The sequence below is a fragment of the Rhamphochromis sp. 'chilingali' genome (genome assembly GCF_963969265.1).
Source record: "Rhamphochromis sp. 'chilingali' genome assembly, chromosome: 11".
Taxonomy (NCBI): domain Eukaryota; kingdom Metazoa; phylum Chordata; class Actinopteri; order Cichliformes; family Cichlidae; genus Rhamphochromis; species Rhamphochromis sp. 'chilingali'.
The window spans coordinates 13303121-13319866 of NC_137938.1; the positions used below are offsets into that span (position 1 = coordinate 13303121).

A 16746-nucleotide genomic window follows, 5' to 3' on the forward strand; every position below is an offset into this window, starting at 1 on the left:
ATACACCGTACGATATGTAGTGAAATGCTTGGACAACTGCTCGTGACCTACAATCTAGCCAACCTCTGCATTCTAACTCCACTGCAGACACACAGCTTTCTCCTCTGGCGTCCTGTCTATGCGTGGCCTCCCCTGTGATGTAATCATCTTCCAATTTCATTCAATACAGAGGCAGTGCCCATTTTACCTCTGGTAAAATCAAAACTCATCATTTTAGTTCCATCTCCTACAACATTCATTTAACAACATAAATTGCCTCAAGTAAAAGTATGCGTTAAATAAAATTAACTTAGGCACTCTTCAACGTATGATCTGAGCACGCTGTCACTACATGAGCCTGGCCATATCTGTACACCTAAAACACAGGCAGATGGTGTGAATGAGATAATTACTGTGTTGGGGTTGAATTAGGGACACTTGTTGGATAATTGAGGAACATTAAATGCAGGGTAGCCATTCACATAAATGATTAGGCACATGTTTTCTGCCACACAAAAACAAAAGTGGAGGAAGATTTGAGTAGGTGGGGGTGGGGTGGGGGGTGTCACCTAAAGGAATGGAAAAAGCTGAACCAGATTAAAAAAAGAAAAAAGGAAAAAAAGAAACAAGATGGCAGAAAAAGCTGTGAGTCATACGCAGCTAAAGTAAGACTAGCTGCACATTAACAAAATGACTGGCACTGGGTGAGAGAGCTACTAGGACTAAATAAGCACTTCACTTTTTGCACTCTCGAGTGCTGATGAGGAGCTTCATTGTTTGATCAGGTTTGGTGTTGACACACAACATTATTTCTTGAATCAGTTTAATCTATATTTGCTTAATATAAGAAAGACTGTAAAATGATGATGCCTTAATGATCTTAGCACCTTACAATTTCTGTGGGCTGGAAATCAGCTGAGATTTATTCATGTTCAAATTTTAAAGTGATTCCTTAAGAATAATCTGACTCTGTGTTTGTGTACCATGTTTACATATCTTTGTGCGGACCAAAAATTGGAATGTCAGTATACTTGTGGGGACCAACAGCTCTTGTAGGGACAAAACGCCCATCCCCACGAGCTTGAAGGCATTTTTCAGGCTCAAAATGTGGTTTTAGTGTCAGGGTTACAATTAGGTTATGGTTATTTTTACGCTAAGTGTTAGGGTTAGGCATTCATTTTTGATGGTTAGGGTAGGCTGCAAGGAAAGCATTATGTCAATTAGATGTCCTCACAAAGATATGAAAACAACTGTGTGTGTGTAAAATAGCTTCTTCAAGCAAAATTAAACATGATGTTGCATATGATTTGTATTTCCTGAACTATTGTACTATACAACCCCGTTTCCAAAAAAAAAAATTAAATATCAGTCTAAGTAGCAGACTGTTTTTAAATATAAGGCATTTAAAAACTATACATAACTGTAGGATGGCAGCATGCACCGCTCCAAACCCTGTCCAATATTAATGATGCCCTCACAGATGTGCAGAAGAAACAGCGTTCTTAAATTACTGGACCATTTTATCCATGAAGGGTGATGAAGACTACTTCCCTATTTCTGAAAGACTGCCTTCTCTGGGATCTACATTTGGTGAGATGCCACAGCGGCTCCATAGTGTAGTGATCACACATTTGTCTAACAAGGAAAAGATTCCTGATTCAATCCTAGGAAGAAGAAAAAAAACAAAACAAAAAAACAAAAACAGGGGCTGCATCAGGAGGAGCATCCGATATATAAGAAAAAACCCCTCCCAAATCAAGGCATGCTACCAGCTGTGATGACTAAAGTGTAATATAGACTTTGTAAAGCCTATGACACAGAACATATTTATCCCTAAAGTTTTTTCACTTCTTTGTACATCCAATATCAGCATTCTCTCTCCAGGAATTTGCTGACATTTGTGAGTCCTTGTATTGAAACTATGATTAATATTCCTTATACTGACGATGGTTGTTATTCTCTCACCGATTTAAAAACTATGGCAAAAAAGTATCTAGAAATGGGTGAGAGGAATCGACGGTAGTGAACAAGCCAATCACAATTGTTCCAGACTATGCTGACGCGATGTTTAGCTACATTTCCAGGGAGGTCATATTCGTAGAGTTACAGATGGGTTTACGGTTACAACATAGCTACTGCATAGATTCAGGGAGCAGCTGTTTCTTTTAGTTGTGAGACATCCCACTTAGTCTTTTTTTTTTTTTTTTTTACACTTGTTTTAGGATTACATTTTCACCACCCTAAAATATTGAATAAAATTCGCAATGAGCCTATATTCTAACAAAATACAGTCAGCAGTAAAAAGCAATATGTGCGTTTTTAATCACTGACCTGTAAAGCCTCTAAGAAGCGAAAGGAACCCAGCCGTCGTCCTCGAGGTACCAGACAGAATGTGGAGTTGTACAGCATTTCTCTGTAGTCATACCTGCAGAGCAAGAAATTAGAGAAATCAGCAACATGTTCAGAAGATGAATTTAGGCAACCATACAGAAAACAGAGCTGTGTTTTTGTTTATTGATTAAAAAAAAACTTATTTAAAAAAAAAAAAAAAGACTTAAGTAAGAAAGCAAATGCAGAACCAATTTTATTTTTTTACATGTGCAAAACACGTGTTACCTCTCTTTTTTGGATAAAAGAATACCTTGAAAGAACTAATACTATGAGGAAAAAGCCCAGTCTCTGATCTTGACTTCTGTCCACTCACCTATAAACCCCTTTGCCCTTTCACCTGCACATCTAAACATCTCTCGTTCTTCCTCCATTCAATCTAAGCCTCAGTCAGCACTTGCTTGGATTAAGAAGCTGCTTGGAATTCCTTCAGTGTCATTATTATGTGCAGGAGAGTGAGTGTATAAAGGAGCGGTTTTTTTGTGTGTGTGTGTGTGTGTGTGTGTGTGTGTGTGTGTGTGTGTGTGTGTCTTGGCTAGTTGTGCATTCAGTTGAGTTTTATGAAGGATAACTGGAAGTGTAAATATTTTATTTCTCAGTATTATTTGCAAACAAGGACAAATGCAAATGTGTGCTACATTTAAAACAAGTTGTGGTTACATTTGAATGAGACTGCAAATAAGCAAAGGTGAGTCATCATTTGTGTTTGCCTACTGTGTATATCTACCTGGATGTCCACAGCCTCTCATTTACTGTGTGTGTGTGTGTGTGTGTGTGTGTGTGTGTGTGTGTGTGTGTGTGTGTGTGTGTGTGTGTGTGTGTGTGTGTGTATACATAAATTATGCTTAGGGTTTCACTGCTGGGTGTCTCACCAAGTGTACTGGTAAGTAGGGCTGGGCCATATTATACCGTTCACGGTAATACCGGTATAATGTTAGGCAACGATAGGAAAATGAAATATCGCGATAGAATATGAGTAAAACGCGCATGCGCAGTGCCTTTGTTTTCATACGCACATGGCCGATTGTTGAGTGAAACAAATGAACCAGAATTGGTTTGTAAAAATGGTGCAACTTCAGTGATGTGGAACTGGTTTGGTGTTTGTCCGTCAGATACACAACAAAGCACATTTCTTTGCAGAACATGCAAGCGGCCGTCGTTATTGTCGTATTTGTCGGACTAAGATGCTCTTAAATCTGGGAGTAATCTGGGTCCTAAACTCCGTATGCTTCATGTCAAACGAACACTGCAGCATCACTGAGCGTTAAAAACTGTCTAAATTCTTTCATCTTTAATAAAACGATCAGCATTGCTGCTTTACCAGGTGTAACTATGAAGTTTAACTTCCAGGCATCCATGAAAACAAAATGTATTACATTTAACGGAGTTAGAAGTTAGCAGGAAGCTAGCGGAAGTTAGCTCGCTAGTTTCGCTAGTTACCTAAGCATGATATAGCATGTTCTGACTGAGAGATTTCTGAAAAAAATCAAACGTACAGCTCTGCTATCACTTCCAACATAAATGAAGACAGGAAACTAAACAGCAGTGACGTTTGTAGGGTTACTGAAGTTGGGCTAGCTGGTATATAATGATGTGCTACGTGATCGCTAGCGACACAGCTATGTTAGCATAACATAAACAGTGAAGCTGGAGGACGAACACTAACACTTTTCCACTTATAAAAGTTAACGTGAAGGTTCCTCATGGTTAGAAACAAATGCAATCGCATGGCAGGATGCTGTAAACGGACCAAACTTCAGTCAGGAGAACAACTGAGATAATCCATCCACAATATGAGGTTAGTCATTAATATACTGCAACAACATGGGAATAGAGCAGCTGCCAGAGAATTCAACATTAATGAATCAATGGTACAGAAGTGGAGGAAGCAAGAAGAATGAGTTTAATAAAGTTTGATTTATCTGACTGCTTTGTTTCGCTTAATGTGCCTTATAATCCCGTGCACCTTATGGTCCGAAAAATACGTACTGCACACTGCAGTTTAATGTTGCAAAGCACCTCTTTTTAACTTCAGTGGATATTATACATGGTTATGCTCAGGATATGTCAGCCCATTTCTACTGGAAATGCCTTTTGGTTAAACTTTCAGCAAGGAATTTGCATTTGCACTGTTAAATTTTTATAAAGCTTTAATGTACATAAAAACCAGCTTCTTGTTTAAGTGAAAATAAATGGAAGGTTGTCTTTTTGCACTAGTAATGTTGTGGAGTTGTATTTTGTCTCGCATCAATTATATCGTCAGTTATATCGTTATCGCAAATTTTCAAATATATATCGTGATAAATATTTTTGGCCATATCGCCCTGCTCTACTGGTAAGGCTCAATATTAAAAAGGCACGCTGCTCTGCAGACTTGATCCATGAACTGATTTACATCTAGTCTACAGGGCACTGCACAGTCAAGACACATCCCGGCATACTACTATGCACACTTGGTAAAAGTAACACACAGTAGTACACTGTACCTCCAGCTCTTCCTAAGCACTTTCATAACATAAAGCACAACACTTTTTTTTGCTATACCCAATATACAATCATCCAAACCGCATTCTTAGAAACACTAAAAATACCTCAAAGGGTGTCTAAGAAATATATACCTATGACCATAATACGATATTATTACACCACTATCAAGTCATTTACACAGCAATACAAGGGACATGCATTATAGTGACATAAAAGCAACAGCTAAGCTTGATGCTGTTGATAATACACTTAATACATAATACACTATAAAACACAGAAATCCATTATCAACACTGGAATTATTAGTAGGTCAGAGCAACTAATGCTGCAGAGTAGGTAGCACAGATGTTGCTCTAATCTGTGCATCCATTATGAAATAGTGGACTTAATGATAAGTGTGACTACATCACAGATGGATTGCAAGATGACAAACACACAGTCTAGCGAGAGTCATGATATTTAACCATTTTGCATGCCTATAAAATCAGAAATGTAGGTCTGCATCTGGGCCCGGCGGGGTGTAAGTTTTTCACATCCATCATCTTTTCTGTCCGTGCAAACTCAGGGAAGACCAGATGTTCCTCTCCCTGCATACCTCCATTCTTCCCTACTCTTCCAGATGGCTGCCTGCGGGGAGGAGCAGTCTCACAGTATGCTACCTCATGTCAGTGAGGACGTTAAGGATGAGTGTTCAAAAACATCTTCCTTTTGAACCAGCTCATGCCTCAGTGTTTTTCTTATATATTTCACAGTGCAATTGTAAGGCATGAAGAGGTTTAACAGACTGGTCTCAAACAGCATAGATGTCAGTGAGAAGCTCATTGCCCGCATCTCACAGCATTTAACTCTGCATGATATGAGGCAAATCCTGCCTTGTCCCATATTTCCACTATGCAGTTAGCTGCTGGTGAACAGAGCAGTTTCACAGTAGCAGATTGGCTGTAGGGATGAGCAAAAAAGAAACAAAAAATAACAACAACAAAAAACCCCACAATTTTTCCCTGTTTGCTTCTCTTTTTTTGTACCTTTGAAAGAGAAAACTGTGCCAGTCTGTGCCATTTTTATGCATTCTGGTCATTGTACTCAAATGAATGAGTCCAATTCTTCCTTTTTTAAATCCATTTACTTTCATAATTCCTTCAACCCCTTTGTTAGGATGGGTGAGGGTGAGCTAATAACATGAAGTCAAACTACATTGCAAAACAATACAGCTTAGCCTAAACCCACACAGAGTTATAGTATGTATGTGGTAGACAGACACATTCAATTTGGACTGAACCTCGACCAGCTGGTCAGTCAGAGCGACCACACCGTTGACGTTTACTGACCACTGTGTTGTTCTTGGTTAGAAACAACCACCTTTTAGAAATGGTAGCTCCTTTTATATGACTAGTCTGTGTTGTCTATCTGTGAGTGACACAGGGAAGACGGGAGTGCAGACTAGTAAAAAGAAACCTTAAAGTCAGAATATATACTGATTTGTCAACCAGTATATTAGTTGTTAAGCTTACCAAAACCCCTCTACTTTCTTCCATAGTTCGTCAACATCGTTTCTCTTTTGTGTTTGTGCATTTAACTAATTGCCATCTTTCACAGGTCACTGAACTCAGCTGGAAATTCCATCAGTAGGGACCAACCCCTATTGGCCTGCTATGCTATGCTGTGCAAATAAGCATCCTTGTATCACTTTTAAAGGAAAATAAGTAACTGTATTTTTAAACGGCATACACTGGCTTACCAAGATACAGTGATGACAAGTGTTATGCAAGAAGAAAAGCAAATCTAGGACACACTGTACACAGATTCCAGTGAAAATATTACGAGGTGTTTGTTTACTTATGTGAAATCATTTTACATTAATATTTGAGGTTCAAGGCCAGAATGGCACATAAAGGTGGAATCCTGTTATTTGCCAATAATCAGTGCATAGTTTCAATTGACAGGAAGAAAGTAGACCGATCAAGCCTCAGTTTAGGTGCAAACACTCTCCTCCATGTGCAAAAGAAGAGATGAGAGAAACGCACTAATGCGGCCTCATCATTTCGACACTTTACTTGATATTAATACATAACTAGTCCAGTTCTGACAAATGTCCAAACTTTCTCACTGAGGAAAACAAAAAGGAAAAAAGAAAAGGAAAAAAGACTTGGCAGTAAAATGGCAAAACATCAGTTTCAATGCTGTGACCTTCTGTTATGCCTCTTTACATAAGTCTATTAATTTTTGAATATAATTTAAAAAATAATTTTTAGTATTAGAGTTAAGGAACAAGAATGATTCAGAAAGAGAAATGAATAACAAGAAGTGAGCTGGGTCAAGAATGAACATCAACCAGTCTCCTAGCAACCAGAACGGATGGTGTGAAAAAGAAATGCATAGCACACTTTGTCAAGTGCCGGAGGAGACTTGGAAGAAGAGCCAAAGTGTTTGTCTCCCATAATCCATGCAAGAGACCACACACATTATCCACATAACTCACAGAGAGGGCTGCAATCAAAAGAGCCATTGACGTGGCATTTCAATGTGCTGATATTGGTTCCACCAGCATGACTACCAGGAACTACAGAGCAGTTTCCTTTAATTTATGTAATTGTTGGTTCTCTTAATCCTCTACACAGTATACATTTACACAACAACAAATATTTGATTTCATGAATTTTCAGAAGAGGTATTGTTAGATTGATACAGATAGGTTAGGTGAAGCAGGATGAATTTACTCATAAAATAACCAAGGACCTTTTCATAGCTGGGCAACAACACAATTTCTGTAACCTAGATTTTGGATATACTGAACCATCAGTTGGTTTAATTATGCCAAATTCAAAATAAATTTGGAAAGGAATGAATACATATCGAACTTCATTTGGTCATTTGGGTTTTTGGTTTGTTTGTTTTTTAAGCTTACAAACCAACAGAAGTGGGTTTTTATCTACTGGCAATGCCAAGATCAAGGCATGCCAATGACAAATGCCACTGTACATGCAGTAATTTGTTATATAAAGCAGAGAAAAAATTCTAAAGTATAGTAACAGTAGGGCAGTTATATATAACACTAGATCTGTGTACAATATGCTCTTTGATCAAACCAACTGCTGTCAGATGAGAACAGAAATTCTGAAGATTTTGGCAGAGCACCAGTTTTTATCTGCGTGACTTTGTTGTAGTATCTGTAAACTCTGGCTCAAGTTCTTAAAAAGAGAAAATCAGTAACAAGGTTCAACATCATCAATGATCTGATGGCCTGGGGCTAGTTTTAAAAAAATAAATTATATTGCTGGTCATGTTGGTTAACCAGCTTATTGCTCTTTTAGGATCAGTGATGGTGTTTCCACAAATTCATTCACCTGTAGCAAACTGACTAAAATGTATTTTCAGTCAGTTACAGTTAGCATTATCACATTATGGGCGATCATGGCTCAAAGAGTTGGCAGTTCGTCCTGTAACCGGAAGGTTGCCGGTTCGAGCCCCGGCTCGGACAGTCTCGGTCGTTGTTTCCTTGGGCAGGACACTTTACCTACCTCTTACTGGTGATGGCCAGAGGGGCGACGGTGCGATATGGCAGCCTCGCTTCTGTCAGTCTGCCCCAGGGCAGCTGTGGGTACAACTGTAGCTCGCCTCCACCAGTGTGTGAAAGTGAGAGGGAATGAATAGTGGAATTGTAAAGCGCTTTGAGGGCCCTGAAAAGCGCTATATATATGCAATTATTAAAATGCCAAAAAAGCTTCATGCCTGTTGAGATCTTTAAATTTGAAAAAGAACGATCTAGCGTCTGTTTGTTTTATGTAGTGAAAGCATAAAGCATAACTGATTTAACCAGATGCTAAACTGAAACCCGCCTGCATACAAACTATTTATTTTGACACAGTCTTAGGAGCAGCTGATCATCGCACTACTTCCAGCAGTGACAAGGGTGAGTACTACTACTTCTATAGATTTATCTTATACCTCTAGATATTTAGATACATTTCTCTGGATTAAACTAGCACTATACTAAGAAATTACATTTGCTTCTTCTTTTTTTAAACAAAAACTCCCATTTAATGGCCCAGGAGCCAGTGGGAGAAAGAATGTTACAGTAGACATCGGTTAAAGTAGAAACTGATTTAACAATTGTCTCCACAACAAAGGAGAAATTGCATGAACTGAAACGAGAAGGGAGCTATACGACTGTGCTGCTCTCCCACCCCACAGTACCAATACTAACTTCATATCTAATTTTACGCCTTCTCTTTTCTGTCACAGTTGGACTAGGTTGATAGACATTTGGCTGTTGCCAGGACCATTTCTCTGAGCCCGAGGAATTTGAGCCTGAAAGGCAATGAGTGAAAGTGAGTGTCATCAGAAGATAAAGGAAAAGAAGGATAAACTGCAGCTGACAACTGAACACTAGATCCAAGCCCCGCACAGCCAGAGCCACCCATGGCAAGACTGTCACAGACAAACACATAAAGCCTAATTTTAAGATCAACACACATCGGAGCAACTTCAATAGTTGAACAAATGGACCATCTTAGACTCTGCTGTTTTGTTTCTTGACAAGACTGCACACGAGGAAGTAGACATGTACACCACACAGTGATGGGCCTAAGAGGGGAACACTTTTGGAGAAATTGAGAAAACAACAAAAAAAAAAAAAAAAAACACTCACTCTTATTGAAAGACTTGCATCTAATGTAATATGAATTTACATATAGTGATTTTTCGTGTATGGGAAAAATCATTAACTGACCGTTTATCTCTACAAAGCATTCAAACAGATGCTTTGAATATGGGACTAATAGCATCAAACTTGCATGAGGGTATTTTGCAGTCTATATACTGGAATCTGTGGTAGCATGTCTTAAAGATTTTATTAGAGCTTGGAAAAAACTTGCACACCAACCAAAGCGAGACTGAGCCTACACAAATTTATTCTGTGTTTATATATCTGAATATTAGTTAAACTGTGAAATCCATTCCAGTAATGCAACACAACCAAGAACTTCAACACTAGGGGACACACAAGTTATTGGCCAGAATAACTAAAGAGAACAACTTAAAGCTTAAAATACTCCATTGGCCTGAGGATGAAACATGACTGATTAATGTCTAAGACTGTTATGAATGAGATTCCCTGCACTATCTTGCATTTAATAGGGTAGTTAATCTGACCGTTTTTAGCTGCAGCCATGATAAATGAGAAACTTTTTTTGAAGCATTGGTGCCTCGAGCAAGGATGGGGACCTAATACTGGGTCCACGGAAAAAAGAAGAATCGGACGGCAATAGAGCTTCAGGGGTAAAGGAAAAAAAATCTAATTGAAATAAACTACACATTTACAATGTCACCTAGACTTGGCTGTGCTAGACTTTCTTTCACCGAAAGTCTAACACAACTGTTTCCCACATCAGCACAGTAATTTACGTTATGGGAAATGATAATTTATTTTTAATAAGAAAACAGGATTGCATAAACATATTGTAGGTAGCTGGATTGCTGAATGTATTTTTTCCATTGAAAAATTTATGGTTGTTACACTTTATTAGACAAGAGGACAGTTTTCCAGCGGTACAAGAATTACCATTGGTGCTTAATGGAGTTTAACAAGGACTGTGTGCTCAAGCCCGAGTCAATGGAGCAGAGAGAATGTTAGAACCAATATGGCTTTTTCAAAAACAAAGCCTTTACTCATTTCCTCAAGGCGCCTTGGATTCACTCATCTTGCTCTGGTTAATGAGTTCAAGACAGCTTTATAAAAAATTTACAGACACACAGAGGGGGGTCTAAAGCTCCACCACATTACATGACCTCAGGTTAATTTACCCAATTACTATGCTTTGAGTCTTCTATCACTCTTCTTTTTCTTGTGCCCCTTCTCAGTCTCTATCCATCTTAAGCCCTCACTAAACAGGAAAACCTAAACACAAAAACCTTTGATCTGCTCAAATGCTGCTACGCACACCCGTAGGTTTGTACAATTACACTCAACATCCATGCACACTGACCAAATCAAACTGATTTTTTCAAAACATCCATCCAAATAAAAATGCTTGGATCTTAAAAGAGCTGCTGATTTATTTTGGCAAAAGCGTCTCCCACATCTCTAATCAGCCATCCATCAGCTTGACGAGGCTGATGAGTACGATGCTTTGAAGTGCTCTCTGGATACCATAACCAGAACAAGGGACTCTTGGAGATAATGAAATGACTGTTGTTAATGGAACAGCCATTAGTGCTGGAATGTCAGGACTGGCTTGTAAAGTCAGGCAACATAAAGATGTTGGATCAGTCGTTAGGGTCAAATTACTTGACTACAATGACCATGGAGGGTCTAACGTCTCTAGCAATAAGGATCACTGAGAGTAATATACATTTATGCTGGCTCTGGTGTGTATTTCCAAACATTAAATTAGACCTGAGTATTACAGTATAATCTTTAAGGACTTTTTTTATAGCCTGCACCAAGGTTGTTATCGTTAACGAAAACTAACGAAATAACGAAAACTAGAAGTGAAAAAACATTTTCGTTAACAGAAATAAAAATAAAAACAAAAAAAAGGAAAACTAACTAAAACTGTAATGAGTGTTCACAAAACTAACTAAAATTAACTGAATTTATAGCAAAAATGTGTCTAGTTTTCATTGATGTGTGCGTGTCATACAATAGTCAAGGGTGAAAATGAAGTTTAGTTTACAGATTTTTTTCTTGCTGTCTAATTATGCCAGCAGGTGGCCAGTACGTTAGTCGAGTCGTCTGTGTTGCTGCTCCGTCCACGCGCAGAATCATGTCAGGAAAAGTCGGGAGAAAGCGCCAGAGTCCAATTTGGGATTACTTTGAATATGACTGTGTTTTGGATAAAGCAAGTGTCTTGTAGTGGAAAGAGGCAAATTATGAGGGATGATAGGTTTGTAGCTTGAACCTATTCGCTGGAACGTTGAGGACAATATAATTACACAGCAAGCAAGACCCGAAGTAGGCAAAGTTCTTCATGTTACTCATGCATGAGGGAGACCTGCCTGGAGCCAAGTGTCGTTCCACCACTTGACCTCCGTCAGACTCTCAGCCAGGTTCCCCATAGCACTCCTTTTATTGTGGTTACATGAATATGCATAGGGTCATTAGCATATAACATCTTACATAGGTATACATGTGAAAAAAGAATACTCTGTGTGTGTGTGTGTGTGTGTGTGTGTGTGTGTGTGTGTGTGTGTGTGTGTGTGTGTGTGTGTGTGTGTGTGTGAGTGATTTGTGTGAGGTCAAGATGTGACCCTGTGAAGAGTCTAGCGGGTCCATCTGAACAAAAGGCTCTTATACTTAAAGAGATATACGTGTGTTTGCTATACCATATATCAACAAGAGAAGATACGACCTCTCCTAGGAGGTGTGTAATCTATACCAGAACACTCTGTAGAGGAGTGAACGCACTCCCCTCTTCATGCTACACAGAGTTGTTACAGACCTCCTAGGATGAGACATTCTTTCAATCTACAAATGATTATACACCTCTAAGCATATATGGTTAAATATTTCTAAGCATAAATGACAATCAACAATACAAAATCTAACAAGGGACATTTCTAAAGGGAAAAAAAAATCCCACAAACCTTAAAGTGCACTTGAAAAGCTCACACAAGGAGGCTAACCTAGCTTACCTTGAGAAGGTAAGGGAGCACACTCAACCCTCATCCCCAGAAAACAGAAGCTAACCCCAGGCAAGGCAGCGTGATGCATCCCGAGACAACAGGACGGGGATACAACTGTGTGAGTCAACTGCCTTCAAAAAGTTTATCAATTCACTTGAACCAAAATTACGAACACCTGGTGCTGCGAGAGTTAATAGTCTCATTGGGGCCAAGATATACATTTTATAGTTGCCTGGTATCAGTGGTTGTTCATCTGCCTTTATTTATTTATTTAAAGAACCCATAGGTGGGAATGTGAGTTGTCTGTCTCTGCGTGTTAGCCCTGCAACAGACAGGCGACCTGTCCAGGGTTAGCGTATGGTAGCTGGAATAGCAACATACCCAAGGATAAGCAGAAGAGCATGACTAATATGATGGAACTGGGATTTTGTTAGACTTAATTATTGCAAACACAACTAAAACTATAACTGAAACTAATCAAAACTAAACTGAAACTAAGGATTTTCAAAAAATAAAAACTAAACTAGCAAACAATTGGTAAATACTAATTAAAACTGATATAAAATTGAAAATCAGAAGTCAAAACTAAATAAAAATAAAAACTAATGAAAATTGCAAAACTATTAAAACCCTGGCCTGCACTAAGAGATAAAGAGTATTTCTTGATCTTAATAAGCACTTGCACTTTAAGCTGAGAAGCTTACTGATCAACTAATAACATGGCTTTGGTAAAAGCCAAAGCAAGACATCCACAGAGCTTTAAGTGTGTCCCATTAAGAACAAATGTGGAAGTTGAACAGATTAATCTAAGCAGCCTCCATGCTTCAAGGAAGGGTGTCAAACAGCCAGCAACAGGCATGTGTAGGACACAAAGCCTATCTGGTGGTGCAGGAACAGGAGCTGTTCTGCAAGAGAGATAAGTCCAGGTCAGGAATGTCTCTGTTCCTGGGCCAAGTAGAGAGGATGGCTGCAAGAAGAGATGGAAGTGCAAGAGGGCAGATAATGATGGAGAGGGGGATTGAATGACACAGAGGTGGAGGGAGGGGACGAAGGAAACAGGAAAACACACACACAGGGTGATGAATGGATAGGAACTGAGAGGGGAAGGAGGGGAGAGAGGAAGAGTGATGAAAGATGGGATTATGTGAGGAAAGAGTAGAATAACATATGCAAAGATGGATATGAAGAACAATGGAAGAGAGCATAATAAGTGACTAAAAGTAGGTTGAAATTAAGTGATTATATTTGATTTAATGTGTTTAAATCTATCAGTACATTGACTACATTTTATCTACATTTTGTTAAGGATGGAAATGGTCTTAAATTCATAGGCAGCCGGTCCCTTTACTAGTACAGCTGCCAAGATAATAGCCATGACAGGGAGAAGAGGGATTGGTAATGCCAATCTTAATTCAGACTATGGAATGATATGAACCAACTATGAGATCAATGCACCGTCAAATGGACTTGTGGGCTGTGTCTGATCTGAGCCAACATTCATCACGCTGAGAGAGGGATTTAGATAAAGCCTGGATGCTGAGACTGAGGAGTTTGTTTTTGAAACATTCTTTATTTGTTTGTGTGTGGGTGTGATTTTGGACAATATCTGAGGGGTAAGGCAAGAGCTGAAACACAGGGCCATGTATGTAGGTGTGTGCATGTATGAATGTGTATGGGCATGACTTATTTATTTTAGGGCAAAAGTGTATGCTTTAAGACACAGAAACAGACATTTCTTGCAGCTTTTCATTATGCTAATGTGTGAGTGTGCTGTGATTATTTGTGAGTATTATGTGAAAATGCATAGTTTTGGGGGATTGGAACCCCAGGAGTGCAATCAACAGTATCCACAGGAAGCATTTCTTTAAAAGTAGAAATAGCGCTATTGAAAAGTGTTCAACCCACCTGAATACCTCAGAAACAGATATCTCAAAATTTAACTACAAATAAAACAGAAGGGGACAGGCACTACTAAACCTAAGTGAGAAAACAAATTTTTTAATTTTGGTGACACAATCAAAGAAAAAAAGAGAAAGGAGTTTTTTTTTATCCAATCTGCTGATGGCATCCAGCCTCAAACGCTCGCTAGGTAAAGAATGGCTGAGTGTGTGAAGCCAGTGTCAAGTAATCAGAAGAGCAGCTTCATTCTGCTGCTGAGAGTGTAAATTAGCATCTCACCAAGTCGAGCCGCCAAAAAAATCCCACCAAGTGTAAACACAGTCTTTTAGCTCTCAAGAGGGAAAAGATGATTACCTCACAATTACGAGACCACAGTGCAAAGAGAAGCCCCATTGCCTCAGTGACAGAAAGAGAGATTACAGGGTGGCGGTAGTACTAATGATGATGGGTAAAGTGAAAAATACTGCAGTTTATCCCAGGGGACACATAAAATTGCAGCAACTAGCTGAAATTTCTGGCACTTGGCTAGCACACTGGCAACGCTCTTCAAACTGAAACATGAAGAAGAGCTGGTTGCGAGTCTGCTGCCAAATCGAACGGTTTCTTTTTCTAAGGGTTTCTTTTTCTGTGAGGTGACACTGTACCACAGACTCATTAAATGTACAAACATGCAAATTTTGTGAGGGTTTTTTTTTTAACAAACTTACATTTAAAACAGGAACTGAGTCATTTAAAGTCCTCTTTTGTTTTGTTTTTTTGTTTAATGTTTTTTTTATAACAACAACAAAAAATCAGGACTATTTTAAACGGTTGGATTCACAAATTTTACTGATGCAATAATAGTAAAAGCAGAAAGTTCATTGTGTCATTAGGAGTATGACCTGCAGAGACTTTGACTTAGCAGGAAAGTAAAGAAATAAACATACATTTGACAGTACTAACATCCAGCTGCTCTCTGAAAAATGAACGACAGGAATCCATTGGGAATTGCTCAAAACTTCAGATCAGAATCAAATAATTTACAACAGCAGGCAGCAGTGGAGTTTGCAGAAAGCAAAGCACAGATGGGCTTTGAGGTGGACGAGAGAGAGAGAGCACATATCTGAACCCCAGTACAGCAGCAGCTTTAGCAAACATTAGGGGGGGGGGGGATAGCTGCATTTCATTTCCATTTCTGCTTCTTTTCCTCCATGCACCAAACCTTTTAGAACCAAGCTGGTTTGACAGCACTCCGTACTTTCTACCATGCTGGGATGACGCTCTCTCCCCTACTCCTAGGATTAGGTCACTACTCAAATCCTCATTACTAATTTGGTTAGTACTATTTTTTTTATTAGACCTACAACCAACTGACAGATAGTTATTCTGCTGGAGAAACTGTGGGGAAAACATGGCAGATCATTTTCATATATTTTGGAAATGCCCAATAATCCAACCATACTGGAGTGAAGTGGTCAAATCAATTTACTTGGTGACTAGTCTCAAATTAAATTTGGATTTCTGTACTGTGTGTTTGGGCAATATCCCATCAGCAGCCTCCTTAAAGGACAAATATTTGATAAACATCCTGTTGGGAGTGGGCAAAAAAGCGCTTACCAGGAGGTGGCTGGAGAAAGAGCCCCCCAACAAAGAAAGATTGGATAGGAATAATGGAGGAAATATATAGAATGGAAAAACGTACTTTTTTTTTTGAACCTCAAAATGGACCAATTTCATAAAAACTGGAGGAAGTGGGAGAGATTTGTTGAAGGTGGTAATGTGGGATGATGGGTGGCGGGTTATATAACCAGAGCTTCACTAAGTATTTTCACGCCACTACCGGAAGAAGGAAGGCCTGCTAAGGACGTGGTCACTGTTTTTTAGAAGGCAGCTGATAAAAGAGACTGGAAATACCCTTCCGAATATCATCAGGGATGGACTGTAAAGTGCTGCGTGGACAGTAGCAAAAACCTGACGACATGGGACCTGTAAAGAGGTGGAGGGGAGCTCCCCCAGACTGGGCAGATCTGAGGGTTTCACTGTGCCATTATGTTATTGTCAGTGCGTATTATGTTTGTTTGTTTGGTTGTTTTTTGCTGTTTTTGTGTTTTTTCATGTGGATGACTGTCATAATTACAAAACTTTCAATAAAAAAACAAACAAAAAAAAACAACCTACAACCAGTATACAAGCTCAAGTGTTTTCATACACTGAGGTAAAACTGAAGGATTATGAGCGTTATTCACAAATCTATAGTGCAAAGTTAAGAGCTTAACATTAGCTGGCATGTTTTCTATCAAATATCCTAAAAACAATTATTTATGTACCTTTAAAGGAAACAAGAAAATAAACCAAAATTACGACGTGACACACATTTAAGGTTCAAACGGT

At 38.9% G+C, this 16746-nt stretch overlaps 1 protein-coding gene across 1 annotated transcript in view; it reads right to left on the bottom strand.

Moving 5' to 3' along the window:
- LOC308405362 (exostosin-1b-like) overlaps positions 1-16746 on the bottom strand; it is a 46543-nt gene that overhangs the window by 13886 nt on the left and 15911 nt on the right. Inside the window, exon 3 of the mRNA XM_080895946.1 lies at positions 2311-2404. Coding sequence (XP_080752072.1) covers positions 2311-2404 — 94 coding nt within the window. The remainder of the gene's footprint in view (positions 1-2310; positions 2405-16746) is intronic.